The sequence below is a fragment of the Maniola jurtina genome, chromosome 18 (assembly GCF_905333055.1).
Source record: "Maniola jurtina chromosome 18, ilManJurt1.1, whole genome shotgun sequence".
Taxonomy (NCBI): Eukaryota; Metazoa; Arthropoda; class Insecta; order Lepidoptera; family Nymphalidae; genus Maniola; species Maniola jurtina.
Window position 1 is genome coordinate 7406613 of NC_060046.1, and position 23355 is coordinate 7429967.

General features: G+C 36.0%; 1 protein-coding gene and 1 long non-coding RNA gene across 2 annotated transcripts; both read left to right on the forward strand.

Annotated features, from left to right (window-relative positions):
- Nucleotides 1–297: 297 nt before the first annotated feature.
- On the forward strand, nucleotides 298–13185 carry LOC123874149. Its single transcript, XR_006797842.1, has 3 exons — nucleotides 298–309; nucleotides 4964–4969; nucleotides 13103–13185. It is a non-coding gene; the product is annotated as an uncharacterized LOC123874149 (long non-coding RNA).
- A 1669-nt stretch (nucleotides 13186–14854) lies between these two features.
- Nucleotides 14855–19183, forward strand: LOC123874148 (acyl-CoA Delta(11) desaturase-like). Its single transcript, XM_045919355.1, has 5 exons — nucleotides 14855–15201; nucleotides 16246–16376; nucleotides 17052–17257; nucleotides 17724–17909; nucleotides 18803–19183. The coding sequence occupies exons 1-5, from the start codon at nucleotides 15015–15017 to the stop codon at nucleotides 19065–19067; spliced, it is 975 nt and encodes a 324-aa protein (XP_045775311.1). The 5' UTR covers nucleotides 14855–15014; the 3' UTR covers nucleotides 19068–19183.
- The last annotated feature ends 4172 nt before the right edge of the window (nucleotides 19184–23355 follow it).

A 23355-nucleotide genomic window follows, 5' to 3' on the forward strand; every position in this document is an offset into this window, starting at 1 on the left:
ACAGTTCCTTGTAGTTCTATTAACATGCCATATGGCATTATCTACTTTAGATTTATTTTTAACCCCCGACCAAAAAAGAGGGGTGTTATAAGTTTGACGTGTGTATCTGTGTATCTGTCTGTGGCATCGTAGCGCCTAAACAAATGAACCGATTTTAATTTACTTTTTTTTTGTTTGAAAGGTGGCTTGATCGAGAGTGTTCTTAGCTATAATCCAAAAAAATTGGTTCAGCCGTTTAAGAGTTATCAGCTCTTTTCTAGTTTTCTTGTAGAAAAGAAGGTTAGATAACCGTTAGGTTCATAATATTATGTCAATTGACAAATGTCAAGCTGTTAAGATGGACGTTGCCTTGATACATAATTATTTATTTGAAAATGATGTTTTGGAAAACTCAGATACTTTGGATCGTAGGCGCGGAATAGTCCAAGAAAATCGGTTCAGCCGTTTGAAAATTATTAGGTCTTTTCTATTTACTGTAACCTTCACTTGTCGGGGGTGTTATAAATTTTTAATTTACACTTGTTTTACTTTAATTGAATACGACAGGTTAGCAAATTCCAATTTGTAACAGTTTATTTCAATTATTTTGCTGACGCAGAGTTTCTTGCTGGTATTTCTCAGTAGGCAACGTATTCCAACCCAGTCACTGAAAAAAATTACAAGAATTTATCATTTATACTTACTAATACTACTTAGGTATATGGTACTTACCCTGTGGTCGTTCCTTTTCTTGTTTGTCGATTTAATAGGTCCAAAAAATCTTAGCTTAGTTCTGTCTAGTGTTAGGCAACTTCTAGGCAAGCGCGCTCCATCTTAGGCCGCATCATCACTTGCTAGCAGGTCTGATTGCAGCCAAGCGCTAGTCTATATAATTAAAAAAAAAAAGTCTGTGACGTTTACACTTCAGATAGATTGTAGATAGGTATTCTAAAGCATTTACGCGGGTAATCGTCTTAGGTATCTGGTCTATAAATCACACCGCAAGTAGGTGCTAAAGTACCTAGTTAACTATCTCCACCGCCGAGAATGATTGATGTTTCCTAAACACCTTGGTCAAAAAAGTGTCCAGATTTTTTCTTTTTAAGGCCATTGTACACTAAGATCTACGAGATAATAACAATAGGCATGGCAACGCATTTTTCAATCATGAGCATTTGAAGTAAAACAGCAAGATGCGTCCGCATCGGATCGATCATGATATTTCAAGCCAAATGAGAACTCGTCGTGCGTAACTTTTTTCATCATGATCAAACCATCACCGGCCCACTACTGAGCACGGGTCTCCTCTGAGAATTATCATTCAATCCACAGTCCACCACGCTGCGCGCTGGTCCACGCGACGCGGAAAACGATTCCTTACGACGTTTTCCTTCAGCGTTAAAGCAAGTGATATTTAATTGCTTGGAACGCATATAACTACGAAACGTGCCTAGAATCGAACCTCCAAACTCCCGAATAGGAGGCCGACGCGACGCTTTAACCACTAGGCTATTACCGCTTTTCGTCCATCAACGGAAATATTTCAAGTCTAAATGAGAACTGCTCGTGCGTAACTTTTCTCCTCTGTAATTTTATCTATAGGAATATACGAGTAGGCACATTTCTTGCACGCCACAATGTGCTTATCACTTATCCAGGAGAACGGTTCTTATAATGAAATCTCCCCTTTTATTGGCTATGAATTTGAGACAGAATGAGGCGTTACCACGTAATCTAACGTTATGTGCGCCACGTGCTCGCTACTATCCTATTGTAAGGAATCTGGGGATACTATTATGGGGTTTTTTTAATTATTTTCTTATAAGAAAAGTATTAGGTTATAATATGTACCTACCAATTTATAAAAATATACCTACTACAAGCTGTAATTAATTAATTATAATATACTGAAACAGAGAAAGCTCCTGTAAATAAAAGAATTATAGTTTCTATGCGTAATTGGAGACATCGGAGTTGACCCATACGTAAAACAGCTAGGGTTCCTAATACCAATACCTGATTCCACTTTTGGACATGATTTGTGTCAGGTCAAGTCAGAGTATGCACGTTCTATTTACTGGTACTGGATCTCGTACGATTTTGCTGATCAAAATAAACGTTCGGTTGAACTTCGGCCGATTTCCCTCGAGTCCAGACAAGTGATAACAGTACGTTCTCAAGTAGAGCGTACTTTCAGTCCATGGGGGAAAATTATCGAAAAATAAAATGAAACCTGGCTTGTAAGTAGAAGTTGTATAGTGTAATGTATAGTCATTATACCATTTAAAGACGCATCGTCTCTTGTAGCTCGCCATTCCCTCACTAGGGACCCTAAAATCTATTTGTTCTTCAAACTATGTATCCTGCCCATTGATAATAATACAGCTTCGTAACCCATTGGGCTGTGTCTCTGTGACTCTGAGCTTTCTTAAGGGGCAGAACCTTCCAATATTTTGGTGTACATTGTAGGTAGGTATACCTGTGCAATCTACAGGATATCTTCCATAATTCAGGTCATCTCCGGAATAATTAACGTTGTCGCATGCAGAACTGTGATCATTTATCAACGCTGTTTAACGATTACCATTCAGGACCCTTCGCGTTTAACTCCATAAACGTCATTGATATGCGAGTCCAATTAGCATTTCCAAACAGAACGTGTGGCAGGTGCGAGGAATAATTAATATTGTTCCTTTCCGCGCCCAATTCGCACCTAAATTAAAGAAGTTTTTGCCTTGCACATAAAATTGAATAGCTTAAGTTTGCTACATCTATTTCGTGCGTACTTACGAGTACGTGTATTTTTTAAAAAGTGTAAAGCAATAACAGTACAACATTGATTGTAACGCAATTCGTAAAGATAAAAAAATACGCACTACTTTTCAAGAACTCTATGAGTCGTTAGTCGTTATTTAAAAGCTTAGATATCTTTTCTACTGTCATGCGTTTTTATATTTTGTCTTAGGCTCCGGCTACACGCTCCGTCTTACTTGAGAACTTCGCGTGCGTGTGAACGGCAAGACGGTATCCCGCGCAATTCCAAAAATTGCTAAAGATTCTCAGTCTTGCTTGCGCAGTTTTAACTGCGCAGACAAGACGGAGCGTGTAGTTGGAGCTTAAGACAAAAGATTAAAGGAATGACAGTAGAAAAGATATCTAAGCTGTTAAATAACTCCTAATTAATTAGGTATTATGTATGCCCTGTTATATAACCGTAACATGTCTATGGTATCAATGTGTCATAGTTTCTTTCTAAATATCTAGGCGAACACACTAAGAATTTTATTTTAAGACTGATCGCGACTTTGTGACCTTCCCCATTGAAACCCTACTTTGAAGATAAAACAAGATCAAGCCATTCTATTGTATCGGGGACAAAGGGCGGGACCGCAGGGTCTTGGCACGATAAACCTTGAATGGACATGAGAACTAAGCATCAATATGTTTTCAATAATGGGACAAGGGCAGTTAATCTCTACCTATAATATAAAGTATAAACCCCCAATGCGGCCTACGCAGGGTTGGTGATCAGTAGATATGCAAATCAAAGGTGGTTTAATATAGTTAAACAAAAGAAAAGCGGAACTACTCGAGTTTAATGCATGCTATCAAAGTAAAATGCCAGTCTAATGGACCTCTTTCCCTATCACCGTCACTTGAAATGGAAAATATTATTTGTACAAATTAATTTTCAGAAAGTATCTACTACTAAGTCTTTAAAAAAATATATTTTAAAATTGTTAGGAAATCTGTATGCCTGAGAGATTTCCGTAATGTTAAGTGTGTCTGAATTCCGAAGTCGATTAAATCCACACTTGGCCAGTGGACTATGTCCTAAACCCTCTTATTCTAAGAGGATATTAATTATATTGTGCTTAGTAGAGACGGTGATGGATTGATATGATGATGATGATGATATTGAATTAAAATGAAATCAAATGAAAAATTGTTAAAAGAGTATGTAAGGAATCCCGAAATAAGTTTGCTAGCTAAACGTCTCAATAATATGGCGCAGTCTTTGCTATTCTTGGTTTGATCGCAATATTGGTACCTACCTATTATTTTTAAAAATTATACCCTGAATAATTCAATGAATAATAATATAATAATAAATAATAATAATAATGAATAATTATTAAATCACCCATTCAAGAATTTTAAAATGCAAGACACTGGCAATTATAAAATCAGCCATTTGATTTACAATAAATTTATCACAGCTTTGTTTTCCACTGCGTTGTTTTTGCATGAGATTTCGTTTATTTAATTTTCAGACAGCCGGTACTATCGCATTACATATGGGTGCATTTGTATAAATTTATTGAACGTGTTTTCATTTAATTAAAACAATTAAAATTTCGTCGCTTTACATTTGATTCAATATTGATAAATATATATGGCATTTCAATTATATTTATTTAGGACCCATTTTTGTTTAATCGCAAGTTTACAAGCCAATAGTTTCACACAAAGCAACAAAATTAACTATTCGCGGGGATATCTCTGAGCTACCAAACTTCGTTAAAGTCGGTAACGAGCTGGGCTGTGAAATCGTAAGACGACAGACAGACACAGTTACGCATTTATAATACTTGTTATCATCATCATTATCAATCGATAGATGTCCATTGTTGGAAATAGGTCTCATGTAGGGACTTCCACACGCCACCGTCTTACACCACCTGAATTCAGCGGCTTCTTGCGACTCGTTTGAAGTTGTCTATCCACCTAATATTAGTATCCAACTACTATTATAAATACGAAAGTGTTCATTTGTTGGTTTGTCTTTCAATCACGCCGCATTTTTTTAATATGAGTTTAGGTCTGAAGTGTGATAAAGACTACTCTTTATCCCGGGAAATCAAAGAATTCGACCATGATCCTTAAAAACCTAAGTCCACCACGCGGACGAAGTCGGGGCATCATTTTGTGGGTTGTAAATGAATGTTAGCAAATATACCTATGATATATCTGTTTGTGATAGGTTTCAGTAATTTTCTATTATACCTAACCGAAATTTTAAAGATCAAACCTTGCAAGTTTCAATTTCTGTTACTCGACATCCTAATTTTTCGCATGATCTGAAGGCCTAATGGTATTTGAAAAGGAATACCTATTCAGTATTCTCTTATTGCTTTGTTTTCAGAATCAAAGACTTTACATTAAATAAAATTATTAATTTTAGTTTTGAAGTAATTGCAATTAATACGCACAGGACGTGGTGATAACTGATAGCTATTCGTCCTCCTATTCGTGGGGGCCGGAATTCGATCCCGGGCGCGTCCGCGCTGTCCGTGAAGTCTGCCAATCCGCAGTCTGCAAGCTTGGTGACAGAGTGCGGATTGGCATGGCAGGTGACAGATTGACAGGATCTTGGTGGTGGTGAGGCATTCTGAGAAGACGCCTGTACTCAGCTAGCGAAGGGTTAAGGTGTCAAATGATGATGATGATGAAATCACATACCTAATACTTATGTGATTTGTGCGTATTCATTGTGATAGTATTGTCATATTATCTATAAAGTAATTTTTGTTCTAATGCATAACTGTATCCGAAACCAAGGTTAATAACCTGATACTAAACTAAATGTGTGACGGTAGCGTGGCATGACCGCAACTGCAGGCAACAGCACTCTGAAGTGCACTGCGAAGTATGAATGCCTTCATGAAATCATTTGTTTCACATCTTCTAGGAGCCACATTGATAATACCGACGCTTTGCGTTGTCAACTACGGCCCATACCTCTCAAGAATATTTTCAAATATTCTTACCCGATTCACCAGAGAACCGCCCGTTAATATGCGTGTTACAACCTGCAAGCTTAGGAGTTAAGACTTAACCTTAACTGGACTCGAATACAACATCTAATACCTCAATCATTTCATTGCAAAGTTCCACATCACATTGCTTACTCGGTTGAAACTTGAAACGTTTGGCTTAAACGGTAGCAATCTAGGTTTTAAATGCCAGAACAATAGCCTTTGTTGAATGTTTTATTGTGCTGATAATAACAATAATCTAACTTCAAAGGAATATTTGTATCCGAATAAATTCCCGCGGCTCCTATAAATTAAATGAGGGTCAGAGTGCTACAGGGTGTACTGTACCTACAGGTTGATTTATTTCTATTCCCATATGTTAAACAGTTAGAAATAAAATGTCATTCGCATTCACACCACACGGCTCACGAGTGTGGAGACCCGGCCGCAGATTGTATTCTGTACCACAATCCTTTCTATACAACTAATATCTAAAGCTGGATTTACGCAGTGGATTTTCATAGTGCGGCCTAGTTCATCAGATACTTGAATTGCTTTTGCATAAAACCAGTATTTTTTTACTTTCTAGGTAGGTTTAAATTTCTGAAGAAGTTATTAGTTAGTGGTTACTAATAAGGTATACCTACCGTACAGCAATAACAAGTAACTTAATTTTATTTAATTAACTTTTTACATAATGGGTAAACTGTTTTAGATATTGACAATTTATTTATTAGAGTGCTTACATTTACCAGAATGAAAATAATAATATTGTTTCTATTTCTAAATTGATTTATGAATTGTTTATTTACTATGCGTCAATAAGAGCTTTGAAATGAAAACATCGATTTGCGTGGTAGATAAATTATTATGATGTCCAATAATTTAATTAATGATCCACGTCAAATTCATGACTGTTATTTTAGATAACTGTTGTAAATATTGAATATGATCTAAGTAATGAGGTAAGTTAGTTATAAATTAATTTGTTTACACTTTTCGAACCAATAAGTCGGCTCTTGGAGAACTCTGCATGAAGCAGAGTATATTCTCCACTGTACCTACCTACGGGTTCACATTCACACTTTCTTTGGTCACGTAATTAGACGCGACGATATCTCCATTGAACGTCTAGTAGTTCAAGGAAGAGTGAAAGCATCAGAGGACGCGGAAGGTCGCTCACGAAATGGACAGACCAAGGGAAGGCTGCGATCGACGTCCCCTTGCATGAGTGTACTAAGAAGGTAGCCTACACTAGGGAATGAAAACGCATAGTACCTAAGCGTGCTACAACTCAAAACACTGCAGCTGCAGTAAACCCCCACGACAGCTTTGCCAAGAGCAAGCATAACGACAAAGAAGAGAAGAAGACAGGATTTAGAAGTCATTTTACACAATAACATTATTGTGATGAAATTTGGATCTTAAACCCTTTCATGTCGGACCTCCCCGCGGGCTCCTGTTTCATACACTGAGCGACGCATATTTGGACATAAGTATTCCAAAAGACACATCAATAAATATATTTTTAATACAGTTGCTCAAAAAGTGGCGTATTGCAGGGACGTATAGCGTTCGGGATGTGGGCTATTACATACTCGTGCTTTTTCTTTACCTTTCCCGCACTCGTGCTTTTTCTTTCCCAACTGTCAAAATATTAAAAAGAAAAACCAACCATGAAGTTTTTACTAAAAAAATTCATAGAAGTTTTTATGATTCATGCAAATACGTATTTTTAATAAGAAGCTACTAATTTGTTTCAATATCAGATTTAATGATTTGATTGAATGAGTTTGGTTAGGTTTCATTTCATTTCATCTCATTAAATTTCATTTTCATTTCATATCAATAAAAAACTTCTACTGAAGACTTGGCTGTATGGGCATAGTTCCCTTTGCCTACCAGAATGGGTGAAGAAAAAAAAAACTCTGCTTATATTCTACGGTTGGCGCCATTTTTCAGAAATTTTCTTTGCGAGTTTAGTTGTTGGTTGCCTAAAATGAGTAATTTCGACCCTAGTTTTTTATATCTATTAACAATAAAGTTGTTTTAAATTAAATTAAATTAAGTTAGTTGAGTTTATTGTGTTTTTATTATTTTATTAAATTGCTTCATTTTTTCGCAACTGTATTAAAAATAGTCGTTCAGTACACGTGCGGAACCGTCATTGCAACTCGTTCCGACTGTCAACCCTCGCCTTCAGCTACGCCTCGGCTCGGGTAGACATTTGTCGGAACTCTTTGCAATAACAGCCTTTCCGCACTTGTAATGAAATATACTATTCTTTCGTTTTCTTTTTCCCCAGTGTACAGTGAAATCTGGGCTTTCAAGTACATTAGTCGAAATACTTTTTTTTAAAGTCCTGATTCGCTTACTGACTGACTTATACCTAAACGATGAGTCCAAACCTTTTTATTAAAAATCTGAAATTTTGCACAGATTTACACAACGTAAGTGCAAGGCTCGATTTTTTGAAACTCCCAGGGGAGCGAAGCCGCAAGCGTCGCTTATAATTTTGTAACTCTTTTATATCACATTAAATAAAATATTTGTACTACTATGTTGCTGTTCAAAAAACATTTACAACGAGGTACAATCAAAAATCCACTTTATTTTGTCGACTCTACACCGTTTCACGTAGGTATAACGCGCTAGTTAAACGCCAGTTGTGTTAAGAGAAAAACGTTCAAGATGCTCGTTAGTGCCAACATTTGCGCGCCTGTATCGCGGAAACAACTTCGTCGCACTAAGCTTGTTTTCCTTTCATAAGCTTAATGCCCCATTAGCAGTCTGAACGAGAATCACAACTGCCGTATTATACCGACTATCTGGCATAGTGCTGAAAACTATGAGATTGAAAAAGATATACCTACGTTGAATTCTACCAACTTTTTATATTTCAAGTGTCGACAAAACTCGATTTTGAACCTTCCTCGTAGAAACCAAAATTTCAGAATAATAGTTCTGAATCTATTGTGTTCATAAAATACGTACTTATTCTCAAAATAATATAATAACTACGGACTACCTACCTTTATACAAAGGATGCTAAAAGCAGATATTTGAAAAGGTCGAGAGTTGGCTGAGTTTTTGTCCCATAATAAAAGAATCGTTTCCCCGTTTCTGTAATTGGTCGACCTTAAAGAATCGAAAGAACTGTTTTGCCGCTCGGTCGCTTCAATATAAAACATTATAGGTCAAAAGTAAGTGGTGAAACTTTGGAGAAACGACTTCAATGAAATTTTATTCACTTTTCAAGAGTATTTTCGCTTGCGTAAGCTGAAAAGACATAATTCGATGTACTCTACCCTGAAAACGTGAAAAGAAGGGTGAGGTAAGGTCACTTTAATAAAGCGAATTCTCTAGATTCGGTGCAAAAACAACTATGCGTCGTAAGAAAAATTTAAGAACGCATAATGCAGAAATAGCATTTTTAATATTTATAGTGGCCTCCCCCATGTTTTACTATAGTTTAAGCAATTACAATCTGGTACTGTAATAGTTAAAAGAAGGTAGCTAAAATACGCGAGTTTCAGTTTTCATCAAGCAGCGCTTTCTGCAAGTCTGTGTATTCCCAAAAAACACCCGGAAAAGGTTCCCAATTAGAATTTCGTATACGCCTTAATTGTATCCAATTTTTTTTTCGGTACCTTCATAAAATATCCAGTGGCGAATCAGCTGCAGCATAATATTTGAAATATTAAAACTGAAAGTGCTGAGAAGTCTGGATAACTACCCTCGCGACAGCGCAGTTGGTAGATTACTTGTTGTGAGAAAACAGTTCCTGTTTATCGTTTTCATGAGTTTCAGTAGTTTGTAGGTACGTTGTCCAATAATCTTTAAATATACATCTTTCTAAAGGAAATTGCACATAAATGCATTGAGCCGCGAGAGCCGCAAGAAGGAAATATTTCAGTGGGTACAGATAGGTAATAGATCCATACTAATGTTATAAATGCGAGTGTGTCTGTCTGTCTGCCTGTCTGCTAGCTTTTCACGGCCCAACAGTTTAACCGATTTTGATGAAATTTGGTACAGAGTTGTACCAAAGTTGGAGAGAGTACATCCCGGCGACGAACATAGGCTTTTTATCTCGGAAATTCGAAGAGTTTCTACAAGATTCTCAAAGACCCATCCGTTTAACCGATTTATATGAATTTGGTAGATGTTTTTGACGATTCAAAAGAACTTGTAAAAGTCTAATTGAATAAAAAAAAATTGAATTTGAATTTGAATTTTGGTACAGAGGGAGCTTGCGTCAAAAACGGAACCATTATAGGATCACTTTGGTGTCTGTCTGTCTGTCCGTCTATCGTATCTGTCAAGAAAACCTATAGGGTACTTCCCGTTAACCTAGAATTATAAAATTTGGCAGGTAGGTAGGTCTAGCACAAAAAAAGGAAATAATCCGAAAGCCGTGAATTTGTCGTTACATCACAAAAAAAAATTTGTTCATGAACAAATAATAGCATTTTCAATTTTCAAAATAAGATAACTATACCAAGTAGGTATCATAATATGATACTCCAAGCATTTTCATATTATGAAAGTGCTTTACATGTACATTTAAAACAAATTTTTATTTAATTTTATGCATAACAATTTTTGATTTATCGTGTCAAAATGTCAGAAAAATACCCTAGTACGGAACCCTCGGTGCGCGAGTCTGATTCGCTCTTGGCTGGTTTTTCATGTTTCTTTCTCTGTTATTGTGGCGGTTACCTCGGTTAAGCGAATAGCGAATTTGTGATGCGCGTTCTTGCGTCAGATTTTAATAATTGTCAAAGAATGAAATCAATTAGATGATATTTATTTCATTGGCTCTAAATCTTTGAGGAAGAATCAAAGGAGAGATTCCCTATTCAGATTTTAATTGCTTTCCCAGGAATGGCATAAATTAATATTAATACCATGGGAACGGATGCCTTTTCGACATTGAATTGCAAAGATATTTTTGAATCCGAAATAACCTGAGATGAATAGTCACTAAATATTTATACCTATACCTACCTAATCATAATCTAAAATTTTACTTAGGTACCTCCTAGATCTATTTAAGTCTTTAATCTCTGATAGAAATAGATTGGTTATAACGTAATTACTTAATCAATGTGTTTCATACCAAAGTCTCTAACTTTATTTAAAAATCAACCAGAAATATTTATTTACTTATAATAAGACTACCGGCTGGGCAGATTCCACTTAAAATAGGTATAGGTAGCCTATTTGTAATATAACAATATGTCTAAATATATTGCTATCTCCCCCTGTGGAAAAAGATAGCAATTTAGACTTATCAATTTAGATTAGAGATTACGTACGACATAATTAGCCACAACTATAGATATTCGCTATTAAATACTTTGAACAGCGGGTTTGTTTATTCTAAAAAAAATACAGATCCTACCTAGGCATATTTATCAAATTAAACCTTTTAAACCTATTCATTGTGACAAGGAGCATATACACTTTAAAATACAAAAGCATCAACCATTAATAAATAACTAAGTCCTTTTCAGTTGACCTCGTGTGGCTAAAAACGCTTGACAGGCAAATATTCTAAAGGTTAAACATAAAAAACAGCAAAATAAATACAGAAATGTAACTGAATTGAAAAAATGGATCCTTTTGTTGATAATTTGTTTCTAAAATTATATGTAACCGACTCAAAAGTTAAGCTCAAACAAATAATCTTATTTACTAGCATAAAATTATTTCTAGGCCATCGGAAATTTATAAATAAACTAGGTACCTACCATGCCAAATTTATTTAAGAGAAGTAAACAAGGCTTAACATAATAAATTGAAAAATCCCTTTTGCGCGGCGGGCTACCAACAAAGTGAGGTCAGGTAAATTAAATTATAACTATGAAAGAAAATCTGTTTTAGGTGCTTCGGCAATTATGACCCCGGCATTTTTAATCATCTCATTATAACAACGAACCTTTTGTAATTACAAAACGGAAACAACTTTATAAGTTAAAATATTATTTACATAAATAGGCTGCTAAAATTCAGAACAAATTACTTAACTAATTTGAGTGATTAAGTACTTACAATGTTTTAGAGTAGGTACCTACCTATTTATTCCCAATCTCTAATTATTATGAGGTAACTCTGAACTATAAGTCCTATGTGTCTAGTATTTACATGAATTCATAAATAAATTCATTTGATCATCCACCCTTGGATGAATTAATTCATCCAAGCATCCACCCAATTCAATTTCAACTTAAAATCAAAATCCACATCGTAGGTATTTCCTACAGAAAACCTCTAAACATCCCTCACACTAATAAATCTTTCCCGCTTAATCAAGCAGAAATAATATTTATTATACCTTTATTCTCTTACTGTTTACCTACTCTTCGAAATTTCCGTTTAATAATAATTGTAATAATACATCGCAATACTATGATACTTACACTACACTAGGTAGATCATTTTAGGTATAGGTAGATTTTAGCAGTCTATGTATGTATGTATGAATTTGTGATATTTAAAAATATATTACATATTAACAATTATAACATCTAAAATCTAAATTAATAAAATAATGAACCTAAAAAAGTCCCTTTAGGCAAGGTTCCGAAGATACTGGCAGCGTTCCCCCTTTGAATGGCTATACTAATTCTTTGCCCGAGGTAGCTGCCAGCACTTCGGTCTCCTGTGATGTCGACTAACCTTTTTTTTACAGTACATGTAATGATATAGATACCTACATGAACACCTTATTCGTAATGGTTTGCTGCAAGTTTTGCCTGTGCTTTTAACAACAATGATCACATAATAATGGGGGCTTCCATAAATTCCTGCATAATGTAGAGAAATAGATAAGGCTCTACTAAAAGTCAACGATTATGAGATGCTAGTAATAGTAACCGGATTTCCGTGGCACGGTAAAGGCTAAACTGCGACCTCTAAATTCGTTGGTAAGCCATACAGTAAACGATTCAGGTCAACGTTGCTTAACCAGTCCAGTCGACCGATATTCTCCAACTAACTAGGCCACATCACCCTGGTAATATGATGTCAAGGAAAATAACAGAAAACCCAAGTCTATGGGAATGTTCAAATATAAACATCCGTGCCCTCTGATCCTCTCATAATGTGAGGAACAAAATCCGACCAAGCTCAATAGCCACTGCCGGATCTACGAACCACTACCTACATCTATGAATTATTCATTTGTGGACTGTCATTCGTACTAAGATTCGTTGAATAGCTCCTCGGAATCAATAAGGCCTTATGAGGACGATGAGTCTGACTTTCTTTCTGATCGTTCATTCACCTCCCTACGTCAATTATTTCAATACATCGGTCTGATGATTTTATATACCTAGATGGTAAAATATTGGAAATAGAATCTTTGAGAAGAGCAACCGCAGAGTTTCATGCTGGTCCTTCTCGGTAGGAAAGACATAACGAACCAGTAGTGAATGCATTTGACGATTGAGAAGAAGCTACTTGTAAAAGCTTATTTGAATTAAAATTTTCATTTCAGCTTCTGTTGTTATTGATATAGTGCTGTTAATATTTTCTTTTCTATCTTTTCTCGCTTCCATTTTTCGATCAAATCAACTAACTACCTACTTGTTCATAATTTTAAAGGTACCTATATAAGAACCGTGTAACCATTTCAATATTTGCTAATCTCTTGTAGAATAAGTGGGGTAATATCATGGTAATATCATTATCCTTATCATGTGGCATGCTTGAATTACTCCATAAACAGGGTATTACCATTAAAGCACTAATTTATTGACAAAATGCCGCCTCATATTTTGGCGCCAACATCAGATATAGCTTTGGAAGAGATCCAATGTCTGTTTGTTGTTGTTAAGCATAAATGCCTAGAAACAGTAAACTGCTGGTAAGTATGTAGGGACTATTATTGATTGTGCAACAACATATAAAAACTTTATGCAACTTTTTGTGGTAACAGTAGAAAAACTCCGTAATACCCGACATCGGGCTATGTCGATTTTCTACCTAAGTACTAAAATCTCACCAGTACATGGCTCAACGCATATTTTTATATCCTGAGTTCTCCGCACCGATATCTCCTTCGTCCTAGTGCTCTTTCGGAAGAGGCAGTCTCCAATTTGTCCCGGGGTTGCAATAGAGAAAGAAATCGACAGATTACAGATTTATCATTATTATAATTATGTATTAATTCATTTGTCATTAAAAATTGGAAAATATTATCGTGAAATATTCAAATATTCCTAGAGTATCGGAATAAAATTGTTTATCAAAGAGAATAAACACATTTTACGCGCCACCACTTCACTCCAAAATATAGAGAGAGACCTAATTTTGACATTGTTCATAATTTTATTCATGCCAGGAGCAAATGTCCCAAATGCTTTGCCATTTTAAATGAAAGTACCTATTTATATTCATCATCATTTTAATCATGATCAACCCATCGCCGCTCCACTACTAAGCATGGGACTCTTCTCAGAATGAGAAGCGTTTAGGCCATAGTCTGCCACACTGGCCCAGTGCGGATTAGTAGACTTCACACATCTCTGAGAACATTATGGAAAACGCTCAGGCATGCAAATTTCCTCACAATGTTTTCCTTCACCATTAAATGATAATATTTAATTGCTTAAAACGCACACGTCCGAAAAGTTAAAAATGCGTGCCCGGGATCAAACCCCCGATATCCAGAAAATAAGGTCGACGTTTTTATTATGCCTACATGTTGTACGTTTGCAGTAAGTACGTAATATGTCAAAAATCTTCACGAAGGTGTCAACAAAAACTGTACAAAATTTCAACTCAATGGGATAAACTATGTGCGCATATACATAGGTAACGAACAGACATTTTTTTTAATCTATTATAATTTTTATTTTGTAAAATTTTTATTTTTTTATTTTATATAAGAGTTTTTTAATCTTTCATGAGCGGAGTGCCATTTAGGAAACTGAGTCGAGGATTTATTGAGTCCGGTATCCTTGCCAACAATTCCTTCACTAAGATATAATATAATTTATCCTACTTACTGACAAAGATCTGAAGATTGAGCTGAGATAGAGCTGAAGGTACAAACAAAAATTAACTGAAGAATTACGTTTCAATTTAAATATTTATTATTACGGACCTCTAAATCGACCGTGTAACTAGGGCAATACGAACAAAGATCAGGAATGAAGTTTCGAAATTGTTACACGAATACTTCAACAATATAATATCGGGGTACAAGCTTTTCGATGTTCAGATAACGAACATTATTCGTATAAGCCGCATGTATTCGGATAGGCTATGGAAAAAGTTAACGTTAAACCATTGCTGTCCGTTGGTGAAATTTTTCGGTCCTTTGAAAAGAATTTAAGTTTTCAGAACCCTATAAAATGGACAAGTGCAATCGCTATAATCCTATACCATGTGTTCGCCGTTTACTGGTGTTACTATTACACTTTTCCTGTTAAATGGGAAACTGTAGTTTTTGGTAAGTTCTTTTATTAACCCCCGACCTAAAAAGAGGGGTGTTATAACTTTGACATGTGTATGTGTGTATCTGTCTGTGGCATCGTAGCTCCTAAACTAATGAATCGATTTTAATTTAGTTTGTTTTTGTTTGAAAGGTGGCTTGATCGAGAGTGTCTTAGCTATAATCCAAGAAAATCGGTTCAGCCGTTTGAAAGTTATCAGCTCTTTTCTAGTTACTGTAACCTTCACTTGTCGGGGGTGATAAAATTTTTTAATTTACACTGTTACATAACAATTAGGCTGTGGTCTCATCTAGTAGTACCTAAACTCATCATCACTTTCAACTCAATTAGTTTATCCTTATCAGTCTGATAAAGAAGCGTGCTAACCTGAAAGGTGTTTGTAGTATGTAACTGGATAGATAGGTAAACGTCTTTGAGTGTCCGTATTCAGTCTTTTTGTTTCCTTCGTGTGTCGGAAAGCCCATTTAGACGTCCGCGTCGTCAGTCTCAGTTATTATCACTAACATGTTCTGATAATAACCATATGGGTACCTACTCGTAAACCTTAAAATCGAATATCGTTCTCTTACATCGATGTTCTCTTAGTCGAGTCGTATGCGGAAGATAAGGAAGTGAGAAGGTAGGTATGTGGTAGGTATTATTGATATTTCACCACGAAGATTATGTAAATGATAGAAGAGCGTGGATTTGACCTACAATTCGCTCCAGCAATGCGCGGGACTTCAATTGCTTTTATACATGGCATAATATTCTATATCAAATCTTTGAAAAGAGCAACCGCCGAGTTTCTTGCTGGTTCTTTTCGGTAGGAAAGGCATTCCGAACCAGTGGTAGATGCTTTTGACGATTCAAAAGAACTTGTAAAAGTCTAATTGAATAAAAATATTTTGAATTTTGAACTTTTTTTTGAGTTAATTAAGGACACTCCTACCATTAAGTATATCAATATGGCAAAGAGGTCACTCAGTAATAAGGAATAGGTACCTACGTCGCAGGGACCTCAGTACCTACTACCTACAAATTACCGTTTATTTTTTCAGCTTTAATCATGTACGTAGCCACTGGCTTCGGTATCACTGGTGGAGCGCACCGGCTATGGACACACAAAGCGTACAAAGCTACATTACCATTGAAACTGTTCCTTCTCATGTGTTTTGCTTCAAGCGGTCAAGTTAGTTTACCTACGATTTCTTATATTTTAAACTTTTTTAATGCAGACTAGTATTATAAATGCGACCTATCTACCTATCCTTATATACCTTCTTATTCTTAGAGGAGGTCCGTGCGTAGTGGGCCGGCGAAAAGTTGAGATGATAATGATGAATATTATAAATGTGAAATTTTAACCGTCTATATTATGTCTGTTTGCTAGGTAGGTTCCACGGCTAAACCGCTGGAAGACAGGTCTAGTCATAATAAGCTAATTTTGCATTTAGCTATATAGGTAACTGATAGATAGTCTAAAATAATTATGAGAGTTTGATAGGTTCATAGCTGGGTTTAAAACTTGCGATTTTGCATATAGATTTTCGGCGTCTCTCACTTTCTTCTTTCTGAAAAGAGTTTCAGAAATTCAATTCGCTTGCTTTTGCTATCTTAGCAGGGTAAGCTTAAGTTGACAAATATGTATCTACTCTTTTATTTGATAAGTAGGTTCCAAATTAGATTAAAGACTCAATAGCTTAACGGTTGAGGAGCGGACTGAATTCCGAATGGTCTGCGGTTCAAACCCCACCCGTTGCACTATTGTCGTACCTACACCTAGCACAATCTTTACGCTTAATTGGAGAGGAAAGGGAAATTGAGTCATGATTAACATGGCTAATATTCTTCGCTCTTTTTCCAGAATTCCTTAGAGCAATGGGTGCGCGACCATCGTGTGCACCACAAGTACAGCGACACGGAAGCAGACCCTCACAACGCAAACCGAGGCTTCTTCTTCTCCCACATTGGCTGGTTGATGCTGAAGAAAAACGACCAAGTGCTGCAACGCGGGAAACAGATGGACATGTCTGATATCACCAACGACCCGTTGCTGAGATATTTTAACAAGTAAGTTTCTACCTAAGTCTAGTCTTAAAACTAACTAGATATTTAAGAATTGCTTTGTCAGCATCATCATCAACAACTACCTACTAAACACGGGTCTTCTTTGAGAATGGTCAAGCTTAGCCTGTCTGCCACACTGACCAAGTGCAGATTGGCAAACTTCACATACCTACCTGAGAACATTATGAATAAATGTCAGGCATGCAGATTTCTTCGCCTTAAAAGCAAGTGATATTTAATTGATTAAAACGCACATAACTCCGAAAAGTTGGGAGGGCCGAACTCCGGACTCCCCCGACAGTAGGCCAACGTTTTAACCGCTAGACTATCACCGCTTAGTATCATTTATTGTTTCACTAAATAAATAATCATTTATTGTTTCAATAAATACATCCAAAAATTATGTTATCTCTCTTAAAATATGTATCATCGTCCTTTTATTGACTTATTTGTTTATTTTCCCTTGCAGACATTTCGTATATATCAAATTACTGTTTTGTTATGCTCTACCGCTCCTTATTAACGTCGTCCTGTTGGGGGAAAACTGGCGATGTGCTGTGGCGTGGCAATTCTTCATCCGGTTCCTTAGCATGTTCCACAGTGAGCTGACAGTGAACAGTCTTGCTCATATTTATGGATACAGGCCTTATAACAAGTAAGAATTATTTAGAAGTTAATGAAAAATTCTAGACATAACCGACTTCAAAAAAAGGAGGAGGTTTTCAATTAGTCGGAATCCTTTTTTTTAAAGGCATCAAACGAGTCGCACGGAGCCGCTATTAGATGGCGAAAGACTACAACGCGTGTGGAAGTCCTTACAAGAGACCTCATAACAGTAACGTAATATAGGGGACTTCGTCTGCGATGGCACTTGCTGGCGCGCGTGCTGTGCTTGTTTGGAGTGTTTTTTTTGTTAAGAGTGGCTGGTTTTTGTGTTAGTTGGTGTTTTTTGGTGGTGGAACTGACTGGGAAGCGCTCTAAAGGGGCGCCGCGCGTATGTCGGCGGGCGCCGGCGCAGACGGAGTCCATACTTGTATAAATTTAATAACTTGAAAATATCACAAACTTGACATTGGCTAATCAGAGTAAAGCCAGATTTAAAGAAAAAAAAAAACGTAATATAGTAACGACGATAAATACCTACTAAAAAGTTTCAACGTGTCAGACTTTTATCTTCATTTCAGTCCCTTTTTCCATCGAATTAAGCGTAAAGCTAGTGCAAAAAGAGATGGCTATTAAAGTACTCCAACGGGTAGGATTTAAAAAGTAGGACCTTTTGGATTTCATTCCGACCTAAAACCATACACTAATTAACTACAGTAATTAATATGAGGTTTGATTGATTTAAGTATTGCATTAATGAAAACACAGATGAGACTAGATTGATAGAGAAGCCCACTAGGCCAGTAGGTATAGGTATTTGAAAAAGTCATTGAAGGTCGGGAAGAATTATAAAAACTGACCTGTATCTGCTTCAATAGTAATAAATAACTATTTTAATAAGTAATTAGCAACAAATAAATAATTTTTAATTGAACATTGTTTCAGAAATATCGTGCCAAAAGAAAATCGTTTTGTAGCAACCTGTACTTTGGGAGAAGGGTGGCACAACTACCATCACGCATTCCCCTTTGACTACAAGGCGGCTGAGCATTTTGATTTCTTCAATTGGGGCACAGTTTTCATTCGGTTCTTCAACAAAATCGGCTGGGCTTATGACCTCCGCGAAGCTACTCCTGAAATGATCAACTCAATGGCAGATAGATTAGGCGATGGAACACCAGTGCACTTCCCGACTACGAAATCAGAGTGATGTTACAAATGTTTCAGGTTGCGAGGAATTAGATCGAGGTTAACGAATTGAATGGGTATAGACACAAATACCTACTATTGTTTAATATGTTAATACAATTTATGTGTAAGTTAGTGATTGACAATGTGACTTCTTTGGGTCTGTTGACCTAATTTGCATAAAATTGTACGTATTTACATCTTATTATCCACAGTTATTTTTTTAAAGAAAATAAATAAATAAGTCAATAGTTATAAGCGCAATTAATTTGTGCCAAGTATTATAAGTATACAAATGTATACTGATTCTTATAATTAAGTAGGTAGGTGGGGGGGACACCGGATGGCTATGGTAAATACCTACATAATGAATAAATCACTATGTTATTTATTGAGATAATCATTATCATAAATGTTTAATAAGTATACCTTAGGCATAACTTTGGCATGAAAATATCTAAGATCAATCTTAATAACTACAAACTACAACAATTTTAATCAAAAATTATAAATCCGAATTCAACCCATACCTATGGGTCAAACCGGATAGGCCTAAAGGAGTGAATAAAGATACTAAAAAAAAAATTGGTTGTCTGTAAAGTCGGTTTACTGACGATAGTTGAACGTGACAACAAAGCCGATTCTGCTTCTTTGTCGCTCGTTCCGCACTCTCACTTGCACTTCAAGCCTTACATGGAACGCCTCAGAGCGAGGTAACGCCGCATGAGTCATGTTTTTTCGTGCGTGCAGCCGGCTCTATCGAATTATAAGACGTTGTCACGTCAATAAAACAAATAATTCAAATTATTCGCAGAAATGTTACAGTTGCCACCATTTGTAATCGTACTGAGTAAACGTTCGTCCATATTTCTTCACTAGCTAGAATGACCTGGCTATACGCGGATCAATGAAATAGCAGCTATCCGGTTTCACCCTCTATCCGATTTCCCCCAACCTTCCGCTATATCAGAAAATTTAGAAAAATAACAGGCAGATATCAGAATGCATGTTAAATTCCGATAAATAAGACATCTACGTAAGTATCTGCGCCACTAGTAGTAGTATTTATAATCTCTTAGGTACATACACTAAAGTTTGTAAACACTGTTTTGTTAACACGATAAATATTTATTTATTTATTTATTTATACATATAGGTACCCATCTATAGCGATTTCATTATTTTATAAAAAAAATAAAGATTCTGTAAGTACCTATATGGTAATTTTCGTTTCATTCTTCTCGGTAGGAACGGCATTCCAAACCAGTGGTAGATTATTATGACGATTCAAAAGCACCAAGTAAAAGTTTATTTGAATAAAAATCTATTTATTCTATTCCATTCTAGCTTTTGTTATTTCAGTAACTACACGAAATAACAAAAAGTTTTCCAGTGACACAAACAGTGACATTGATAAAATTAAATGTTAAATGCCTTTCAAACAACTTTCAAAGCTTTCAAATTACCATACAACTGCCAAACAAGCTGCCAAATAATTTTCTATAGATTAGCGTTATGTTAGACATATCGATGTTAAGTAGGCTCTGATTTAGATTTAAGCTTGATTTAAGTAATTAATCTTCATGTAATTTTGCGCTATTATTAAGTAGGTATTATCTATTTTTATAAAATAAGGTAAAAATGCCACTTGACTACAGCCACCCAAAAGTTATAAGATATTTGAAGGAGAGATACAATAAAGAAAATGAAGACCGCATCTCTTGGTTTGTTAATAACAAGGAAGAAATAATAAAAACAGCTACACTTACCGAAAAACATAAAGGCTATCATACAGAAGACATTGCGAGGGCGCTTATCTTACCAATAATACCAGTGCTGAGCCAGCATCATAAAGTTACCAAAGTGAACCGTCTAACCAAAATGCAAATTGATGACTCTGTACCATTTCGTACCAAAATATTACATCACGTTAAAGAATCTGTAGAGACTGGTTTTGATGTGATCACGGCGGAGGCTAAAATGAAACCAGTTGATCCTAATGTGAGAAAGATATTATTTGAAGAGATGCCATTAGGACGTCAAAAGTACCTGAACGTTAGGTATAAAAAGCTTCCCGAAGAACGATACTATTCTTACGAAACCAGCAATAGTGTCTACGGTTGGACATTGGGTGATAGTGAACATATGAATCAATCAGGCGAATACAGGCTTTATGATTCTCTTATGAGAGAAACGATGAATCAATCCGGCCCACAACCGGATCCAAAACATTACGGACATGTACTGCAGCAATTTTCGAAATGTAGGCAATAAAATATGTGTATTTTGTATAAAGTAGGCAAGGGCAAAGTGTTTTTCATTTAGTACAGTAGATAATTGTACTTACACTGAAAATACAGAGTAGCGATTTGCGCAGGTTAAAATATAAGGATTGCTGTCTAAGGAATGAATTTTGTATAGAAGCAGGTGTAACTTTACGGAAGTCCATGATATACAAGGAACCAAAAGCTTAATTTGCGTCGAAACGTGCGTCGAGTGGTTTTGGGATTTGTGTGGTGCTGCGTGGTGGTGCGAATTGCTTGCTTGGTGGCTGGCTTTTCCTGCATGTTTAGCAGTGGGAGGGCAGGCGGTGCATATCGCATGCTGCCTGTTACACCATACAGATTTTTCTGGTTTAGCGCATTATAAAAAATTAAGGTTTTGGTTCCTTGGACTAAAAATTAAAATACAACAAGTCTGACTGAGATCTATTTTTGCCCACGATCAGACTATAATGTGTTAAAATGGGACTAACTACGTGTTTTGCGCGCACTATACTTCCAAATTCCAATTAATTTTAAGTTTTGAAACCTCAGATTTCAGCTTGATCAAAATCCTAAAATTAAATGAATTCCGCCACGACAACAAATCTTCAACGCTACGCCGCCGCGCCGCGCTCTCTATTCCCTTACTCTCATAGTCCGATGGGATGGCTATTCGAAGCGACCAGAGAGAGATCAACGGAGGAGCAGAACCAACGGCATTACGTGCTCTCCGAGGCACTGGTTTTTATTATTATTAATAAATTCTTTATTTCAACCAAATAATAGATGTAGATAATTCCGCATGACATCCTGAAACTCTCTACAATTCATGTGGATATCTCTGTGTAACTCCTACTTCGAATTCTGAGCTGCAACTGAGAATTTCTAGTCAGAAAAACCTTTGGACCTCGAACTCGAGACATCATCAATGCTAGAACCAGGCCAACGAGGCAGTCTACATACACTTAATAAGAAATTAAGTGATAGGAATATAATTTTACGGGTAATTTTCATGCCTGTTTTAAAACGTAGGTAGATTAAGCTTACATTAGAAATGAGAAGAATAATAAGGTGAAGTAATCATAAAACGCATAAACTGACAAAGGGCAACTTGATAAAGTGCCATCAAAATACCTATAAAACGCAGCGTTTCTGTTTCCCCAAAACATTTCATAAGAGCCGTCCTGGGGCTGAAACTTTTATTATCCGCCCGCGCTGTTCACTGTAACGCTTTTAAAACTTTTATTCCACTGTAACCAGAACCCGCACGCCCAGAGGCCACTCAGACCTCGGAACAATTATTTTAATAGTTTGAATTAATTATGTATATAATGTACGCTGACTTATGTTTGTTTTGTGTTAGCGGTTAAGTACCTAAGACTTTTCAGAAAAATTGTGTGAGAATTGCTAGGTTTAACTTCTTTCTAAAGACATTATTTTTTTAAATAAAACCCATGTTAAATTACTCGTAAAAACATTCATTGCGAACAACATCTCTTAATACCTAGGCACCTACCTATCTGAGTGGATTATTTTAAAATGACTGAACCCATTTTGATGAAAATCAAGCCATTGAAATTGTAAAAATGTGAATCAGTCACGATTTTAATTTTATTGAGTTCCTTGTAATCTACAAAGAACTCAATAATTAAAATAATTAAAATCGTAAAATACTGAAAAAAAAAATTCAATGGCTGGAACTTTTATTATCAGCCCGCTCTGTTCACTGTAACGCTTTTAAAACTTTTATTCCACTGTAACCAGACCCCGCACGCCCAGAGGCTACTCAGACCTCGGAACAATTATTATTTTAATAGTTTGAATTAAGTATGTAGGTTTACGGGAGTCGTTTTATTTTTGGTCCGAACGTGTGTGTTTTATCGGTAGACTAGGTAATAAAAACTCCGTTTCAGTTGCGGCAAATACTTATATTTAGTTACCTAAATAATTAAATAAGTAATAAATAATTACTAATTACACCTTAAAAATACGAAAAATGTAATCCTATTTATCAGAGGCTGCTGTGGTAACACGGCTCATCTGTTA